General features: G+C 40.7%; 2 protein-coding genes across 2 annotated transcripts in view; one reads left to right on the top strand and one right to left on the bottom strand.

Annotated features, from left to right (window-relative positions):
• SMC1 (structural maintenance of chromosomes 1) overlaps window positions 1–14380 on the bottom strand; it is a 33946-nt gene extending 19566 nt beyond the window's left edge. Inside the window, exons 1-13 of the mRNA XM_074100269.1 lie at window positions 14166–14380; window positions 13935–14055; window positions 13524–13623; window positions 12702–12850; window positions 12364–12532; window positions 11627–11839; window positions 11146–11394; window positions 10830–10988; window positions 8711–8818; window positions 6741–6902; window positions 4724–4852; window positions 2022–2104; window positions 80–254 (exon numbers count right to left, since the gene is read on the bottom strand). Coding sequence (XP_073956370.1) covers window positions 80–254; window positions 2022–2104; window positions 4724–4852; window positions 6741–6902; window positions 8711–8818; window positions 10830–10988; window positions 11146–11394; window positions 11627–11839; window positions 12364–12532; window positions 12702–12850; window positions 13524–13623; window positions 13935–14055; window positions 14166–14277 — 1929 coding nt within the window. The 5' untranslated portion in view covers window positions 14278–14380. The remainder of the gene's footprint in view (window positions 1–79; window positions 255–2021; window positions 2105–4723; window positions 4853–6740; window positions 6903–8710; window positions 8819–10829; window positions 10989–11145; window positions 11395–11626; window positions 11840–12363; window positions 12533–12701; window positions 12851–13523; window positions 13624–13934; window positions 14056–14165) is intronic.
• A 187-nt stretch (window positions 14381–14567) lies between these two features.
• LOC141437066 (transmembrane protein 222) lies at window positions 14568–18285 on the top strand. The gene is made up of 4 exons (XM_074100274.1): window positions 14568–14825; window positions 14940–15150; window positions 16033–16163; window positions 17593–18285. Exons 1-4 carry the CDS (start codon window positions 14692–14694, stop codon window positions 17669–17671), a joined length of 555 nt encoding a protein of 184 aa, XP_073956375.1. The 5' UTR covers window positions 14568–14691; the 3' UTR covers window positions 17672–18285.
• Window positions 18286–18670: the final 385 nt, after the last annotated feature.

The raw sequence follows: 18670 nt of genomic DNA on the forward strand, positions 1-18670 counted from the left end.
ATTTTTTTTTATGTCTGTCTGTCTGTAACCAGTCACCAATCTATGTAGTGGGTGGGCACTGGGCAGGGCAGTGTCTCACGTCGTAGCGACTGTTTTTGCTGCGGTCCAGGTCGTAGGCGACGCGCGAGGCGTCCTCGGGCGTCTCGCAGACCAGCGCGTTGTTGGTTACGAAGAGCACCGCGCGGTGGATGGCGGCCGGCTCGAAGCGCAGCACGTCGAACAGGAGCTTCACGTTCTTGGGCTCGCGGATGTCGCTGCGGTGCAGGTGGGGGCACACCATTACGCTTCGTTTACAACAAAATTGGGCCAGGATGTGTCGCGAGGAATGTTTTTTAACCGTCTTCAAATCAAAAAAAGAGAAGGTTCTATGTTCCAATGTTTGTATTATTATTATTATTTTTTATGTATGTTCACCGATTACTCAGTCAATGAGGGCTATCGCGAATGAATTCGCCGCTAGAGGCGCTAGTGTAGCGTGAGGTCTCCGAAATGTCAAATCTCATAGTTTTTGGGTGAGCTACGCGGGTTTATTTATAATTAGAATAATTTTGTGAATATTTTGCAATATCTGAAATTAATTATGGCAATTATGCGATACGGGGCAATGAATGTCTGTGTTTTGAGACAGTTTTGTCTTTCGGAAACTTTTGTCCTCCCTTTTTTTCCGAACAAAACGGGACTAAGCAACACTGTGGTTGCTGGATATTTTTATGGTACGGTTTTAAGGTGTATTAAATATGATTTTAATCTAAACTTTGTTTTAACGCCCGTAATAACAGACTCTGAAAGCCATACTTAAAAACCTCACGCAACAGTGCGCCATCTAGTGAGACAAAAAACGATAGCCCTCATTGTGGACCGATTTTCAAAATTATTTTTCTATTCGAAAGGGTATTCTTCTGAGGTGGTCACATTGTCACCAAGTCAAAATCTGATGATGGGATCCTAGGGTAATCAAGGGCAAACCTCAAATTTTAAAATAAGCATTTACATTCAGAAAGTATCATTTGGTAAACTGGATCTGATGAAGAAGACCGTAGATGACCAATGGAACTCGTCAAAGCTAAGTAATGCTCGCTCGTCTATAAACGATCATAATTAATATACCTAGATAAGCGACTATGAAGGAGCTTTAATCCGTTACAATATCATTTAATATAAGGAGCTTTAAGTTAAGGATTCTTTCGAATTTATCTGATGCTGAAGCCGGAAGGTAGGCAACGGAACTCTGTTATAAAACAACGTAACTAAGCCGTGTTCGGGCTTAATGGAATCGTTGTGAGATGTACTTTGGCTAGAAATCACTAAAAAGTGAGAAATAAAGAAAAATTTTAACAAAAAGTAAAACCGTCTCCAAAAAAATAAAAAAAATAACGAAAAATGGAACCGACTACAAAATCCTTGAGAAAGGGTTTTGTACCCTTGAGAAAGGGTTTTGTAGTCGGTTCCATTTTTCGTCATTTTTTTGGAGTCTGTTTTACTTTTTTCATGAACCAATAGAAACGTTTCATTTACCTCGCCTCGCTCCGCTCAGCTGTTTCCACCATTGGATAGGTAAATGAAGCGTTTCTATTGGTTCATGAAAAACACATTCGTCGCGACACATCATCGCACATCTTTGATGGAAACACAGCTTCATTGAAGGTTTCTTGACAGACAAAAAATCACTAGATGGCGTTAGTATAGAGAGGTCCGTTTCACGTGACTGTCTTGCTTGCGATTGGTTCATTTATTCAACCAATCACAGACGTGATGTAAATACCAAAATTATCAAACGGACCTCACGATACGAGCCTGTCATAGAGCCCCTTACTGGTGTAATATAAACACCATAAATTATATTGTTGTAAACTATCTGGGCTATGAAACATTTAGGCACTTATTCATATAGTTCATGTTAAAAAAATATTAAATTAAAAAGCGTGACGATTAAAATTACAAATTAAATAAAAATATTAATGAGAAATCAATTGAGAAGCGTGGAACTTTAAACAACTTATTAGGAAAGTGTAAGAACTCACCGTAGCCTCTCGCGGAGAGGTTTGGCCTGAATGTAGTCCAGCGGGAGGAACGTTTCGGGCTCCAACATACGCTCTTTTAACACCTGACAAAACAATATTATAATAAAAAACTTCAAATTATCAAGACTACAGTTAGCAAGCCTCCTCGCGACTACTCGGGCTCTTCAAGGCTATAGTGAATATGCTGTTACTGGCCCAGTGAGACAACTTTGGGGCCTCATCTGTGTGGTATACTACGAGGGTAGATTTAATATTGTTACGTTGTAAGGTAGATAAATAAATCAATTGTGTCGTTGACCTAGCGTTTCCTTCGCATCGTTCCACTAAATTATTCCCTAAATATTAGTATCTCCACTTTACAACAGATGAGTCAGTCAGTCAATCATGGTCAGTCAATGATGGTTCGACACAATGTTCAAACTTCGTTCCCAAAATGGCTGCCTTCCGAGGATCGTTCAGCGTGGTGATTCCCCGAACTTGGTACAAGTAAGAGCTTTAATAAGTGATTTTGAGTGACAACCACGAACTGGAAGTGGCATTCGGCAGTCCTCACAGTAGCTCGACCGACGACATATGCCCTGATCACACGTACCGAGTGAATGGCGAGAGAGTGTCCTCGGCCGAGTGCTCGGTTCGTGTGTACTATGTGACGAGTACTCGGCCTAGTACTCGGCCGAGCAAAATGGCGAGCGAGCCACTCGGACCCTGGTTTGTTTACTAGGCCGAGTGCCCCCCCGCACTCCTCTCAGCATACCCCGCGCTGACTCGCTCGCCACTCGGCAGGTATGAACCCGTTCACTCGCCACTCGCCAGTCAGTAGCGTCGTCGTAGTGAGCGGCCGCGCAACCGCGTATTGACGACTGTCACCAGGAAAATCAAAATGCGTGTAATCACCTACTCGCCCACCCTATTCTCTCGGCCTAGTACCAATTTGCTGTCTCGCCATGCTACTCGGTACGTGTGATCAGGGCAATAGCGAGAGCAGTAACCGGCGGGTGTAAGTTACAAGGAGGATGCCTTTATTCAACAGTGAACAATTTCCTGCTGATGTCATGACAATGCAATGTCGGGCCTGGATTAAGTGTTTTACCTATTAAGCCAGCCAGTCAGGCCTTGATCACACGTACCGAGCAAACGGGCGAGACAGTAAAATGTTTCTCGGCCGAGACAGTGATTTGTAATCGAGTAACCGTTCACACATGATTTATTGAATCAGGCGTTACTTTGCGGAGCTTTGAGTCTAACAACTGGTAGCATGGTGTACGGTTGTGTCACTCTGAAGATGAGCTCTTGTTGAGTTCGAAACGCGTCAGTGTAGTGTGGTGGTGGTGATAGATGGGTTTGTGTGATTTGTGTGTGTTCTTACAGTGTGGAGGTGGAGGAACTGCATGTGCACTATTTTGCATAAGCATAGCTATCGTAAGTTCGCGGGTGAGCAAGGAAATTATTTTAGTTCGTTCACACATGTTTTGAAATTAGGACAGTCAGTTCACTTCAAAAATGACGCGCGCGGCGACGCGACGGCCGAGTGTCGAGACAGTACATGTTCAGCCCTGCCGAGTGAGCGAGCGAGACAGTGCGGGGAAGGACACTCGGCCTAGTAGATGGAACGGGAGCCGAGCTACTGTCTCGCCGCTTTGTTCGCCCGAGCGCTCGGCGCTATGTTTATACGAACCGAGTACTCGGCCGAGAGCACTGTCTCGCCTGTTTACTCGGTACATGTGATCAAGGCATCAGGCTGTCAGCTTCTGTGTTCCCTGATTGCTACAATCTGGCCGTCTTCAAATCTAAAGTGAATGGGTATTTATTAGGCTAGCGTACTCCAGGTTACTCCACATATTCGCTTACCCTCAGGCGTGTGGGGGAAACAATAATGTACAACTCGGAATGTACGCGCAATAATGTACGACATGATAACACGAAGCATTATTGCTTTATGCCGTACATTATCATGGTCGCGCATTATCACGGCGTACAAAATATTGCGCGCGCTGTAATGTACATAGTGACATGGCCTACCAATCCCTACAAGCTATGTTTAATACAAAAAAAAACAGCAATAGATGGCACTACTATTAACATTTGTAAATTATAAAATGCGAATAAGCCGAATTAAGTAGAAATATTAAGATTAAAATAAAGACTAGCATATTTTATAAACACAACTTCACATCAACCTTAATTCAACTCCTTAATTTGAAGATAAGAAACACCAGAAAAATAATAAATTGAGAATACGTGATAGTGATAATGTACGACGTGATAATCTGAATGCAATCGATTCGAATGAATAGACATTATTCGCCGCAGATCGAGTGAGCGCAGCGAGCGAGATCGATATAGTCGGATCGGAGTAAGCCCGACCAGGCCGGGTCAGGTTGAAGGGCGAGGGTGTGCGAGCGAGGCTAGCCTCACTCGCCGCTCTCGCCCATCGTTAGGTTTTTTATTACAATCACGGTAATCGTAAGGCATGATAATCGGAAGACATAATGCTTCGGATTATCACGTCAACATTATTGCGTGTACATTATTGGTTCCCTGCTAGATCTGTACGGGGTGATAATGCACGGCATGATAATTCGTGCACATAAGCACGGAATATCAGGCCGTGCATTATTTAAGCGTGCATTAACAAGTCGTACATTAACTACACCCGCGTGTGGTCAAATGCAAGCCTATTTCTGTTTAAAAAAACACAGTACCTGGATGCACCGACGCGCCGTCTTCTCCGTATCGACCACTATGGCCTCCATGTATTTGCCCAGCACTTTGGTGATCGCCACGTTATAGCGCTTGTGCGTCGGCTGGCACATGTTGATCATGCGATCGTACTGAGGACAAGGGAACACTTTTCAACCGACGCTAAGTTTTTTTTTTATTTAAGAGGGGGCAAACGAGCACGCGGGACACCTGACTTTTAAGTAAATAGGTTACTCCAGTGAAACATCGCTAGATGGCGTAAGTATCGGTAGGTGCGTTTGACGTTAGAACCTTGCTTGCGATTGGCTCAATGAGGGCTATCGTTTTTTGTCTCACTAGATGGCGCACTGTTGCGTGAGGTTTTTAAGTATGGCTTTCAAAGTCTGTTATTACGGGCGTGAAAACAAAGTTTAGATTAAAATCATATTTAATACACCTTAAAACCGTACCATAAAAATATCGAGCATGCCACAGTGTTCCATAGTCCCCGTTTTGTTCGGAAAAAAGGGAGGACAAAGGTTTCCGAAAGACAAAACTGTCTCAAAACACAGACATGCATTGCCCCGGAACGCATATTTGCCATAATTAATTTCAGATATTGCAAAACATTCACAAAATTATTCTAATTATAAATAAACCCGCGTAGCTCACCCAAAAACTATGAGACTTGACATTTCGGAGACCTCACGCTACACTAGCGCCTCTAGTGGCGAATTCATACGCGATAGCCCTCATTAGTTATTTAGCCAATCACAGATGTGATGCAAATGCCAAAGTTGTCGAACGGATCTTACGATACCAGCGCCAAGTACCCAGTCACGGATACCCTCAATAACACGCTTTTTTAATTATGTCCACTAAACGCATCAATTAAATGCATGCATATAATATTTAGCTTTAAGTTCCGTATATTGTTTTTTTTTTATTCGACTGGATGGCAAACGAGCTAGTGGGTCTCCTGATGGTAAGAGATTACAACCGCCCATAGACACCTGCAACACCAGGGGGAATGCAGATGCGTTGCCAACCTAGAGGCCTAAGATGGGATACCTCACGTGCCAGTAATTTCATCGGCTGTCTTACTCTCCACGCCGAAACACAACAGTGCAAGCACTGCTATTTCACAGCAGGATTAGCGAGCAAGATGGTGGTAGCAATCCGGGCGGACCTTGCACAAGGTCCTACCACCTGCAATTATTTCTGTTAACGTGGCTCAGTTCATTGATAGAGACTACTGGTAACTTAAGTATTGGCGAAATGGATTTTTTTCATACGTCACGTACAATTGTTAAGGGTCAAACTGTTAAAATCACAAACTTAATGAGTGACATTGACCAAAATATTTTTTTGTTACCTTCTTTTGCTAAATATGTGTGAATTCAACACTTTAGCTACGGACTTTATAAAAGTCGTAAATTAAGAACTTATCTACTGTTTTACTGCGTAATAACAGTTAGGCGACTAGTAACTTGAAGAAATTAACTTCATTTGGCCTCCTTAATATTCCCTTAACTTAACGGAATTCAATAATAACACGGTGTAGAAAGTCGTGCAGTAAGAGCCAATGCAGATGAGGCGTTCCGCTTCAATTCATATTGCTCGGTTCGATTTTAATGAAAAATTGCGCTTTAAATTCAATATTTTGCAAACAAATCACTGAATCGAAAAATCGTTGTAGCAACCCCTTAATGGTTAGACCTATCCAACGATACCCCACAGTATAGGGTTGGATGCGAAAAAAAAATCACCCCCACTTTACGTCTATGGGAGGTACCCTAAAAAAATGTTTTTTTTAATTTTTTTATTGTACCATTTTGTCGGCATAGTTAACATGTATAACCGTGCGAAATTACAGCTTTCTAGCATTGAGTCCCTGAGAAAAGCCGGGGACGGACAGAGAGACAGACATGGCGAAACTATAAGGGTTCCTTTTTTGCCATTTGTCTCCGGAACCCTAAAAACGGCAATACCGGCGGTCGCGGAGTGTCGTTAGTGGCTGGTGCAATATGTAATAGTTACCACGCCGGGTATCTCCCGCTTGAAGTTCTCGACGATCTCCTGCTTCTTGCGGCGGCGCGCCTCCTCGTGCTTGTCGACGCGCGCGTCGCCCAGCTGCGCCGCGACCTCCTCCAGCGCGGCCTGCAGCTCGTCCGCGCGGCTGCGGCACGACCCCACGTCCGCCTGCCCACACCACCACACCCCACCACACCACACAACATAAATATAGACCAACAGCCTTATTCATAAAAAATCCTTAATTGAGGTTTGATCGGTCTGTTAGTTAGCAGACTGATTAAGCTTGTTAGACGGTTGTCAAGAAGTATGATTCATAAACGCTTGCTAGCAGTCTGCTAGTTGTTGAGCTGCTGATAGACGGATTAGACGCGTTATGTTGGCCACCTTGACAAATCAAAGACAAAAAATGGCCTCATCGATAATTAAAAAAAAAAATTGACAGCAGTGACAGCAAATTAGCGGGAAAAAATAAAAAGCGAGCTGTTTGTTTTCCCGCCATTTCCGATCCGCAGTGCAAAAAGCCGTAATTATGTTAATCATCCTAATTTTATTTTTTTCATATTTATTGTTAGTAAAGTAGTAAAGTAGCAGTAATAAGTACCTAATTTAAAAGATTTTTAAATGCAAATTCCTAAAAAAAAAATTTCCTGGATTTTTTTTAAACTGCGTAACTTCACCCTTCACTAAAAATATCTTCGGTATGGTTTTTTGCTCTTGTCAAAGTCAGCTGTTCAAACTTGAGGCGGCCATTTTGTGACTTAGCAGGGAGATAAAGGAGGGTCTACGGTCTTCTAACTTTAGCAAAGCCTTGATCGCCTGATTAGCGCTAACAGACGTTTATGAATCACGTTTTTTAGCATCGGGCCTTCAAGGAGCCTTCAAGGAGGCTCTAACTTTTTATGAATAAGGCTGCAAGCCTTTTATTTTTTAGGTAAACGCTGAGAACTTCGATTCACGTACACAATAATAATTAAAAATTAATAATAATAACAGGTCTTCGTGGCGTTCTACCATCTTCAGATCGATTGGCGCTTTTGAAGAGAACCGCTTGGCAGCACTCGATCTCAAACGCCAAATTTTAAAAGACAGACCCAAGCCCTCCTATACTTATACATACAATTCACAAGGCCAACTCTATTGTGCACCCTGCGATAGAGTTTTCAAGACTAAGTTCGGTCTAGCGAGCCATATTAGAGCGCACGCTAGAAAATAAGTGTTTTTTTGTTTTCTTTGTTATTTTATAGCTGTTTTTTTGCAAAATTTTATACAATGGATATATTTAGTCAGGGTCGCCGTCATCGAAACCGATGTGGAGGACTATATATATATATATAATAATTAAAAGTATTTTTTACTTCTCATGCTCGTAAAGTTCGCGTTTATGCGGAATCTAGGCGACGTAAAATGACTTTTTATGCACTAGTGCATAAAATAAAAGCAAAGGCTGTATAAACACGATTTGCAGGGTGTTTCTTGCAGTGTCACTGCCAATCTACAGAATGACGCGAGAGACGTGAGCAAAGCTTACCCTACCAAACTCACTCAGTTAAGGCTACTATCGTACCAATATTAACGAAATTAACGTTTATTTTAAACTAGCGTTTACCCGCGGCTTCGCACGCGTAAATCATTAGATTCAGCAGTTGAATTGAAATTCCGAAATTTTATTAAATTCTCGTGGGAATTCCCTAAAATTACATAGTGATTTTCATTGACGTTATATTATAACAACCATGCCAAATTTCATGACTCTAAGCCCAGCGATTATTATTTCGACATTTTATCCCTATCCCGTGGGAATATTAGGATAAAAAGTAGCTTATGTGTTATTCCAGATGTCCAGCTATCTACATACCAAATTTCATGACTGTAAGCCCAGTGGTTGTTATTTCAAGATATTAGTAGGATTACTGAGGGTGTAGGGTTGGTCCTGTTCTAGTCTCCCCCCACGTTGAAGAGGGGGTCAGCCTGACCTGCAACTCTGCGCGCAGCCGCCGCTGCTCGTCGAGCGCCTGCTCGGAGCTGCGGATGTGCTCGTTGAGTTTCTCAACGCGCTTCATCGCCTCGTTACGTTCGTGGCCCTGCCGACAACACACAGCTGTTACTGTTACATCACCAGGTTGCAGATCCATGTGGAGAGAAGGGAGGTAACTCTCAATGAGGGCTATCGCGTATGAATTCGCCGCTAGAGGCGCTAGTGTAGCGTGAGGTCTCCGAAATGTCAAATCTCATAGTTTTTGGGTGAGCTACGCGGGTTTATTTATAATTAGAATAATTTTGTGAATAATTTGCAATATCTGAAATTAATTATGGCAAATATGCGTTCCGGGGCAATGAATGTCTGTGTTTTGAGACAGTCTTGTCTTTCGGAAACCTTTGTCCTCCCTTTTTTCCGAACAAAACGGGGACTATGCAACACTGTGGCATGCTCGATATTTTTATGGTACGGTTTTAAGGTGTTTTAAATATAATTTTAATCTAAACTTTGTTTTCACGCCCTTAATAACAGACTTTGAAAGCCATACTTAAAAACCTCACGCAACGGTGCGCCATCTAGTGAGACAAAAAACGATAGCCCTCATTTCCCCTACACAAAATCATCTGAGATTTTCAAGGACAAATCTTGGGTGACCTGTCGTTTCGCCGAGTTTAATTACGCAGATTTTCGTTTCGCAGACAACTATTGACAGATTTTTCTTTTGGCCGAGCAACGTTTGGTATAATTTCGTTACGCCTATTATTAGTTTCGCCGGGTAGTTGGTAGGAAGAATAGCGATAAGCAGATTTACGTTTAGTAGATTGTTTGTTTCGTAATTGTATCAGTTAACCGAACAACTGTTCGTCGAAACACGATAAGCAGAGTTATCACATGGCATTCATATTGATAAGTAGATTTAATGTTCAGTCGAATTAACTGTTCGTCGAGACACGATAAGCAGAGTTATCACATGGCATTCATATTGTTAAATAGTATTGATTTTTGTTTCGTAATCTGCGTAGATAAAATCGGCCAAACGACAGGTAGGATTATTCTGAGTTGACTAGGTATTTATACTAGCTGTTATCAAAATGTATTTAGGTGCGACGACGAGCGTCAGCGAGGAGGAGTGTTAGGTAGAATTGCGACCAACAATGCACGAGCCGAGCGAGCGAAGCGAGCGTGCCGCGGCAGCGGCCGGCGAAGTGCCAGAACCGAACTGCTAGCATCGCGACTTGGTTTGTTTAGACTCCAATATAAAATAAATACAAATGATGGTCAATAATACGTTTACTACTTGCGTTATACGTTTAAAATTTGTGAGGGTACATAAGAAAATCATAAAGAATGCGCGGTCAGCACGGCCGGCGTGTAAAAATGCTAATGAGGCCGTAATCCACACATATTCGCGGTATTGAATGCCATTCCATATGCGAAACGAAAAGATGCGAAAAGTTGATAATGCGCACTGAATAATAGTTCAACCGTTACAAAAGCGAAAGGTTGTTCGACCAAACGTGCAAAATGTGTAGTGATTAATAAGCCAAACGAATTTCTGTTAATAGTTGTTCGGCTTACTGACTCATATGCGAAGTAAATAGTCTGCTAAAGGTTGCGTTACGAAACGTTACTCGGCGAAACAATACATCTGCGTACAAATCCATCGGCGTACCGTTACTCGACGAAACGTTGTCTGCCAATCAATAATCTGCCTAAAAATAGTCGGCGAATCATTAGGTAACCCAAATCTTGATGTAAACTTGATAAATATGCACTCAGATGAAGAGAGATTTTTAAGGTCTTTGGAGGTCCGGTATCCTATCGAGCTCAAAGCGAGACATAGCTCGAAGAGTTAACCCTTGGGGGGAAAAGTCCTCGAGTGGTCATTACGAACCAGATGAGGAAGCGTTGGCAGACCTCCCACCAGGTGGACTGACGACATCGTAAGAGTTGTCGTTGATTGGGGCGTTCCAAGGGGGAGGCCTTTGTTCAGCGGTGGACTTATTTCCCAGCTCCTCTTGCGACGCAGCTCGTTGTCGAACGGTCCTGGTCCTTCCAGGCCGCGGCCGCAGCTGCCAGCTCCCGTACCGCGGCGCTGCTGGTGCTGGCGTTACCTTTTGCCGGTGTTTGTTCTCGAGGTCTCCCTTGCGGCGCAGCTCGTTGTCGAGGCGGTCCTGGTCGGCCTTCTGTTCGCGGTTGACGCTGTCCAGCTCCTGGAGGTAGCGCGCCGCCTGACGGGACGCCTCCATCTTCAGCTCCTCGTATTCGCGGATCTGGAAGAGGAGAATACCAAAATTAAAAAAGTATACAAATTTTGAGTGAATATGATAAGTGCAGGATGAGGACTGAGCACCGTCCAAATGTTACGTAAACACCAATGCTGTCCGAGCGCGGCGGTCTCCCGGGCCTGGTGCTGCTGGGGTGACTGACCTGCGCCTCCTCCAGATGCACGTCGGCCCTGGCGGCGGGCTGTCCGAGCGCGGCGGTCTCCCAGGTCTGGCGTTGCTGTTCGGCGGCGCGCAGCTCTGCCTCCAGTTTGCGCAGGTCTGCCTGGTGCGCCTCATGTGCTTTGCGCGCCTGTTCCAAAGTCTTGGAAGCGCTCTCCAGCTTCTTCTGCGTGTGCGACACGCGCTCTTTCGCCTTTATGAACGTCGGACGCTTCTTGGATATCTCCGCTTCCTGTGCCATGAGAAATAAAAGGTGTAACATGGACCACATGATTATGAACATTCTAAGATTCAGGCTTATATTTCTTCTCTTTAATGACATGGATATCTGTGCTGATATGTGTGTTAAACTCTGATTCAGATCACATGGTTTAAATAAACTAAAATAACATAAAAAAACTAAATTTTAAAGAATGTAAACAGAACTTTTAGACTGTCAATAGGAAAATATATCTTTTACTTACAACTTCCCTAATATCCTGCTCGATCTTAGCCAGCTCCCGCTGAATGGTGCCGGACTCTTTCTTCTTCTCTTTGAGCCCGTCTTCGGCCTTCTGCCGCTTCTTCTCTATCTTGGTCAGCTCCGTCTGCTTGTGCTGCAAGGTCTCTTCCAGGTTCTGGATCTCTTTCTCATTGTGGTACAGGTGGAACAGCTGAAGTTCCACCTTTTGTTCTTGCTGAAAATAAAGGAAAACCTCGTCAATATGCTATATGTAAAACCAGCATATTTTTGTAACTTTGGCCATGTCGATATCTGTGCTCTTGACTGTACTACTTCCTAATTCTAAAGATGAAGATGTCATTAAACAGGCAATATGCGCAAATGGAGCTGAGCATTTCGTTTCATAGTCGTACTCTTTACAAGCATTTATTTTATTTGCAATGTTTGTATGTACGCAAGAAAGAAAATAAATACGTAGGTAAGTTGAAATTTCAAAATTAGCAAACAATTTTTTTTAAATATGCTAATTTAATTTTGGTTTTATTTGCCCAGAATTGTGAGCCATCATTATTCAAATGATAACTTCAAGTTTTCATAAATTTTTATAAGTCTGTTTTGTACAAGCCATGCTTGAACTGTACGAAAATATGACAATAAACTGAGTAAAAATCCTTGTCCTCTTGATTTTGCGCTCACGGAAAAGAGAGAGAGAGGGAACACTACATTCAAAAGCCAAGTTGTAAGAGTTATGGGACGTACCAGCTCCTCTTTGAGGCGGGTGTACTTCTCAGCCTCCTCCTTCTCGAACTTGGCCTCCTTCCGCTCAGCAGCAACGCCCTTCTTCTTCTGGTAGCTGAACTGCGCCTCCTCGTCGGCGCGGTTTACTTCGGCGCGGCAGGCCTCGTACTGCTCTTTCAGCACACCCGACCTGCAACATGGTTTTTTCTGTAAGTATGTTTGCATATCGCTTTTTTTGTCTAATGAGGCATGTAAACCAAATGTGACTATGCCAGCCTCATGGGAAGCCACAGAGCACCACATTAAACGCAGCCCTGCATGGCTTGTTTACTTCTCGAAAAAAAAGATTTCAAACTAACCCACTGATCTCTTCAAAGAGTGCCGTCCTCTCTTTAGGATTCTTCATGGCGATGCTCTCGACGGCACCCTGGAAGACCAGGAAGTTCTTGGCCTTTACATTGATGCCGAGGCGCTCCAGCTCTGCCAGGTAGTTGCTCACTGATACTGACTGCAAACAGATGTTTGAGATGGAAATGTGAGAATACTGTTACACTACATCTAACAGAACACTCAAAAAAATAAAAAATAAAATTAAGAAAACCCCAATGATTTACAAAAAAAGAGGATTTATTGATGATGATTGATAGATATCATTTAATAATATTGTAAATCTGTTTAATAAAAATATACCTTGTTGAGTTTCTTGCCGGATTCTTCTCAACAGAGGTTTTTCCGAACCGGTGGTAGATTTTTTCTGACATTCATAAGTGCTTGTTATAGCCTAAATTGAATAAAGATATTTTGACTTGACTTGACTTGATGTTTTGAGATGAAGATTTATTAAATTATACAAGATGGGGATGTTTAAAGATAGCCCTGATTGGTGTTGTAGGATCATTATCTTTAACCCACAAACAGTGCTCAATTTAGTGTTCTAAGACCATTGTTAGCTGGACTTGCAAGACAGGGACATTAATTGTAAGACATACAACAATGCATATATATGGCAAAAAAAAACAAGCTGCTTATTGCATTTTTTTTATTAAATGACTTTTGATCAATGGGACAATTTTGCCAGCATCAAAGTTGAAAGCTAAAGTCAAATGGCGTCAAGATTATAATATTGACAATTTGACGGCTTTAATATAAAAAAAATAAGGAGTAAAAAGGCATTAACTTACCTGACCATCTATCTTGTGATCTGAGGATTGTCCAATAACAGACCTCTGGAACTGCTTCTCTGTCATGTCCTCCAGTATAAATGTTGCAGTTACCGATGCACTGCAAAATCATAAGTAAAAAAATTAGCCAGCATTTGCAAGAGACCAAGTTTGTAGCTTATAGCTGGTTTCAGTGTAGTATTAAAGAATGTTATAAAGTGGGACCAACTCATTTATACAATTTAAAAAGATGTGGTTGGTACCCTCCTCCAAGCCGCATGAACAGAGGGGGGATTGGACAATACCCCATCTGTACAGGCGGGAGGCAGTGCAGGTATGACCAATACGCAGTCTACAAATGACTGAGGTTGTCTGATTGCTTGCATAGCATTTCCTGTCAATAGTTTTAACCGAAACTCAAAGAATACTCACTTCCTAGACACGGGTTTGTTGATGGAGGCACCGTGAATGAGGTCACTCAACCGTTTAACACGGAGCAACGACGTCTTCTCACCCATCACGAAACTCACGGCGTCCATGAAGTTAGACTTGCCTAAAATGTTAATATATCATAATAATTATTGTAATATATCAGTATGTACCAAAGATTACATTGACGACCATATCTACAAAGATATGGAAAACCAAATAACAAGTATTCACCTGAGCCATTGGGACCAACGACGGCTGTGAAAGATTTCAGAGGTCCTATCCGGTGCTGGCCCCGATAGGACTTGAAATTCTCCATATCTATATATTTGAGAAATGCAGGCATCTTGGATAATCATAAATATATTATCCACAATACAAAAAAATAATAATTCACAAAATTAAAGCGCCAAACATCGTCGTCGCACGCACAACAATACACAAATGTCAAAAAATGATATTTTCATTCATTCAATCAAACCTACCTACGTTTGAAAGTTGCCACTAGCAAAAACGGATGTGTTAACGAGCCACGAGCGGCTACATGAGGCCGCACCTTAAAACTGCTAGTTATAAAACCGGTCCAATTTACGAAATGCGCAACGCAATAATAGGGGCAACGGGCAACCAAAATACGCTTTATTCATACGTAGAACGGAAAAAGGCTGTCAAAGTTTAATTACCCGATTTCTATTTATCGACTTGTTTATATTGGAATTAACTAATTAATTCTAACGGTAATTTATTGTGTGAACTCGTAATGAATGGTGACCAGAGTCCGGAAAGCCCTATTGATTCGATCGATCGCGAACAAGCCGGACTAATGGATCCTATTGATCATGAACGTTGTCGTTATCCTTATTGTATAGTTTGGACTCCAATTCCCGTTCTAACGTGAGTAAACTGAAACTGAATCCCAATTAAAAAGAAATCTGGTTTAACAACAATTAACGTTATAGTTTAATTTCGTGAATGGTGTAAAATACAATATATTTCTTGTAACTACAGATGGATCTTTCCATTTCTCGGTCATATGGGCATCTGTTCCTCAAGCGGGGTGATCCGCGACTTCGCAGGCCCTTATTTCGTGTCGGAGGATCTGATGGCGTTCGGGAACCCCACCAAGTACTGGCAGCTCATGCCACAGAAGGCGCACAACGGACAGCCGGGCTGGGATGCTGCGGTGGCAGAAGCTTCAGAGATCTACAAAAAACGAATGGTAACTTTCCTCTACCTTAAATTTCACATTCAAAAATCATTTTGTGGTAACAAAGGAAAATGTTTAAATATGTATACTTAGTGCCACCCATAAAGACATGTGATTTTGACAAAATTAGGCATTAATGATATTGTAATAAGAACCACGGCACATGTCATCGTGAATGACTTTACCTATAAAAGGTCATCTTTGGTTACAATAGTGCATTAGTGGCACATTGTTAATGTTTAATTGCCACATTATATCTCTGTCGTGTCACTAGGTATAGTATTTGATAGGTAGGACAAAAATCATTAAAAAATATCAACTGCTGCATTAGTTTTATAGCTGGTAGAAAGTATACCTATTGGATATTTTTGACTATATTGCGCTTTGAAGTTTTGAGAAGAAAATCACACATTGACAGCAAAACGGCCAGTATTAAATTATCGAAACAGTATGCAACCTTGCTAAAATATTTAATTGGTGCCGTTGCAGTCGTAACTTTTAGACTGGGCACAATAAAAAAGGGATTTAAAAACACAAACACAACCTGATTTAAAACATAGTGTAATTGATTCTACCCTAGATTCTGAGCAAACACCTTGTATAGGCTGGGATGATGATGTGTCTCACAAACTGCTGTATTAATCTGTTCTATTTATAGATGTTCAATTATGACCATTTTTAGGATTCCATAACTCAAAAATTGTCCATCTCGCAGCCAATTTACTCCGAAACTAATTTGCCAATTGAGTGGATAAAACTATATTGTGTGACATATCATCATATCAAACAATTAGGCCAATAGGGAACCCTCTCCACATGAGTTGGACTTGCACTTGTCTGGTTTTATATTAAGTCATATACATAATAAAATACTTTCTCATTTTTGTTTTCCAGCATGTCATATTTTATGATAACTGCCACTCCCACGTTGCTACGGCGCTGAACATAATGAGCTATGGGGGCTGCAAAAACTGGAATATGGTCAAATTAGCCCTCTACATGATCCCATACTCCAAATATGTCAGGTAACTAAGTATTTTCATTTAAAATTTTAGTTATTAGAATAGTTATTTACAGGTCTGGTATATATAGTTTTTCCATCATATTTAGTTGTTAAGTTCATATGTATTTATCTTGTTTTTCAATTAGCTCCAGTAAGATAAATACAAACTGTTCTGCCAACAAACGATGGCTTACATACTTTCACAACAAAAAAGTGATCCTCTACATGTAATGCTGACGGTACTGTACCGTGGCTGCTGTAAGAACAAATATGTAACAGAGTGGTCAAGGCATGGAACAAACTACCAAACATGTAGTCTCAGCACTGAATGTGAATCAATTTAAGAACTGGCTAGACCAGCACATTAGCAGCACAAAGAATACTTAATTGACCAAGGAAATAAATATAAATAAAGTTAAAAATGAAATGAAAGAACAAAGTAAACATTACGTAAATTTCTATAAATAATGCATGAAGTATTGTGTTGGGTGTACTTTGCTGTTATAGCATAAATACCACACAATGTTTGCAACTAGTCTGTAAGGAGCGAAAAAATGTTTTATTTATATTCAGTGTGAAATTGATTGCTACCTCGTGTTAATATCTTTATTTAGTTTACCATGCTTCATCATCACATAAATGATAATAGAATCAAAGATACAGTAGGTAAACTCAAACTCTTTATTGTGCTAAAAATTGTGGTCTTCAACATTTATCATCCACAGCAGCAATATACAAAATAGTAACTACATTTGTTCTTAAAAGTATATAAAAATCAATTTGCAAGGCTTCAATTGATTCAGAAATAATTGAACATTCTTTTAATAAAAGATTTATACCTTCAATTTTTGTTTTGAAACATGCTTTTGCGCGGGACTCCATCTGCAACGAATTTTTTTTATCGCTGTGCTATCCCATGGGAACTATGCAGTTATCTGGGATAAAACTATCCTATGTGTTTCCCAGTCTTCAGATTTGAAGATAACATCAAATTTCACCTTAATCAGTTAAGAAGTTAAGCGTGTAAACAAACAGACAAATAGAGTTACTTTCGCATTTAGAATATTAGTAAATAGATACTAACTGTTGCTCGTGACTTTGACTGCGAAATCTTAACAATTTTCCAGGATGAAGGCTATCCTATGTCCTTCTCATGGTCTCAAACTACCTCCATACCAAATTTCATCATGGTCTGTTGAATACTTTAAGCGTGAAAGTGTAGCAAACAAACATACTCACTACATACATTTATTTTTTTGGTTAGGACTAGGGTTATTTTGTTGACTTGTTTTGTTCATTTTGTCATTCAGTCCATCTTTTTCTAACAAAGTTGAAAAAGAAAAAGATGTAGTAACTTGCAAGCGATTAAAAGTAATTTGTGTGTTAACTGCTAGCCATTCTGTAGGTCTGATGGTACCTAGGTTGTTTAAAAATATATCTTTCTTTTTCAGTGTTGCTGCCTTCGTGAAAACCTGGCTGCCGTTTGCAATCATAGTTGCATTTATATGCACACTGGCTGCTATCATATAAATATACATTGATAAATAAGGTTTATGTGGTTATTATTATAACTGTAAGTAGAGAGTAAGTTGGATGTTGATCAATGGGATTTTGGTGCTTGTACCTAATTTAGTGTTGATTCTTCTGAATGATGATGATGATGGTTTCTGTAACAGTGAAGATCATTCCTGCAAGCAGCTATCTTGACGCTGCTGTTCGACGCGGCGCGGCAACTTGACGCTGCTTTTTTGAGTCGCGGGAAATTCAAAATAGAGTCAAACGATGCTACTTAAAAATGTGATATTTTATTCTGTTAATTAGAAAGATTATTCCTATCGATAAAAAAAGTTTCAAGCGTTTCTAAAATTTTCATCCATTCCCCTAAAAAGCATTTATATTGGAAAGAGAAGACATAATTTTATTTAATGATATTTAAGTTTTTACTGTATATTTGTTCAGTGTTTGAAATATTTGTACGCGATCATGATTGTGTTCTGTATTAAATAGGTGTTGTGTTAAAATTTTGTTTGTTATTATTTTTTGTTTGCTCGAGTCTTCGGGCGTTTTATTGTATCTATGTATATTCGTACAAAATTACACTGGGTGTGATTTTTGTAATGGAAGAATAAAATTGTGAAAAATGATCTTGTGTTCACATATTTTGATTTTGGCGCTTCCAAAAACATGCTACCTGGGGTAGAAACTCCGGTAATCCCTCCCTAAACTTATAAACTCGGCCCTTAGTATCCAGTCTGCACTTACCAGTGCTCTGACTTATCAGATTTTTAATCTTACCGTTCATTTCCTAAAATACCTGATTTTTTTTTTTTCAGAATAACCAAACAACTTAGCAAAGTACAGAAAAACCCCCAGCATTATTATTTTTATAAGGTCTACATCTCAAAAACGGTTGAACTTATTAAACTAAGCTACGAATCAAATCGATTGAACTAGCTTAGGAACAAATAAACCTCATCAAAATCGGTCCATCTGTTTTGGGGGCTATGATGTCACAAACTTCATTTTGCG

This window comes from Choristoneura fumiferana, chromosome 17, assembly GCF_025370935.1.
Source record: "Choristoneura fumiferana chromosome 17, NRCan_CFum_1, whole genome shotgun sequence".
NCBI classification, from domain to species: Eukaryota; Metazoa; Arthropoda; class Insecta; order Lepidoptera; family Tortricidae; genus Choristoneura; species Choristoneura fumiferana.

Excerpts from the sequence above, each read along its gene's own strand:
- LOC141437066 (XM_074100274.1), top strand. The coding sequence starts at position 14,692 with ATGAATGGTGACCAGAGTCCGGAAAGCCCTATTGATTCGATCGATCGC. Across the intron at positions 15,151-16,032 it reads AGATCTACAAAAAACGAATG|CATGTCATATTTTATGATAA; the intron begins GTAACTTTCCTC and ends TTTGTTTTCCAG. Across the intron at positions 16,164-17,592 it reads CCATACTCCAAATATGTCAG|TGTTGCTGCCTTCGTGAAAA; the intron begins GTAACTAAGTAT and ends TTTCTTTTTCAG.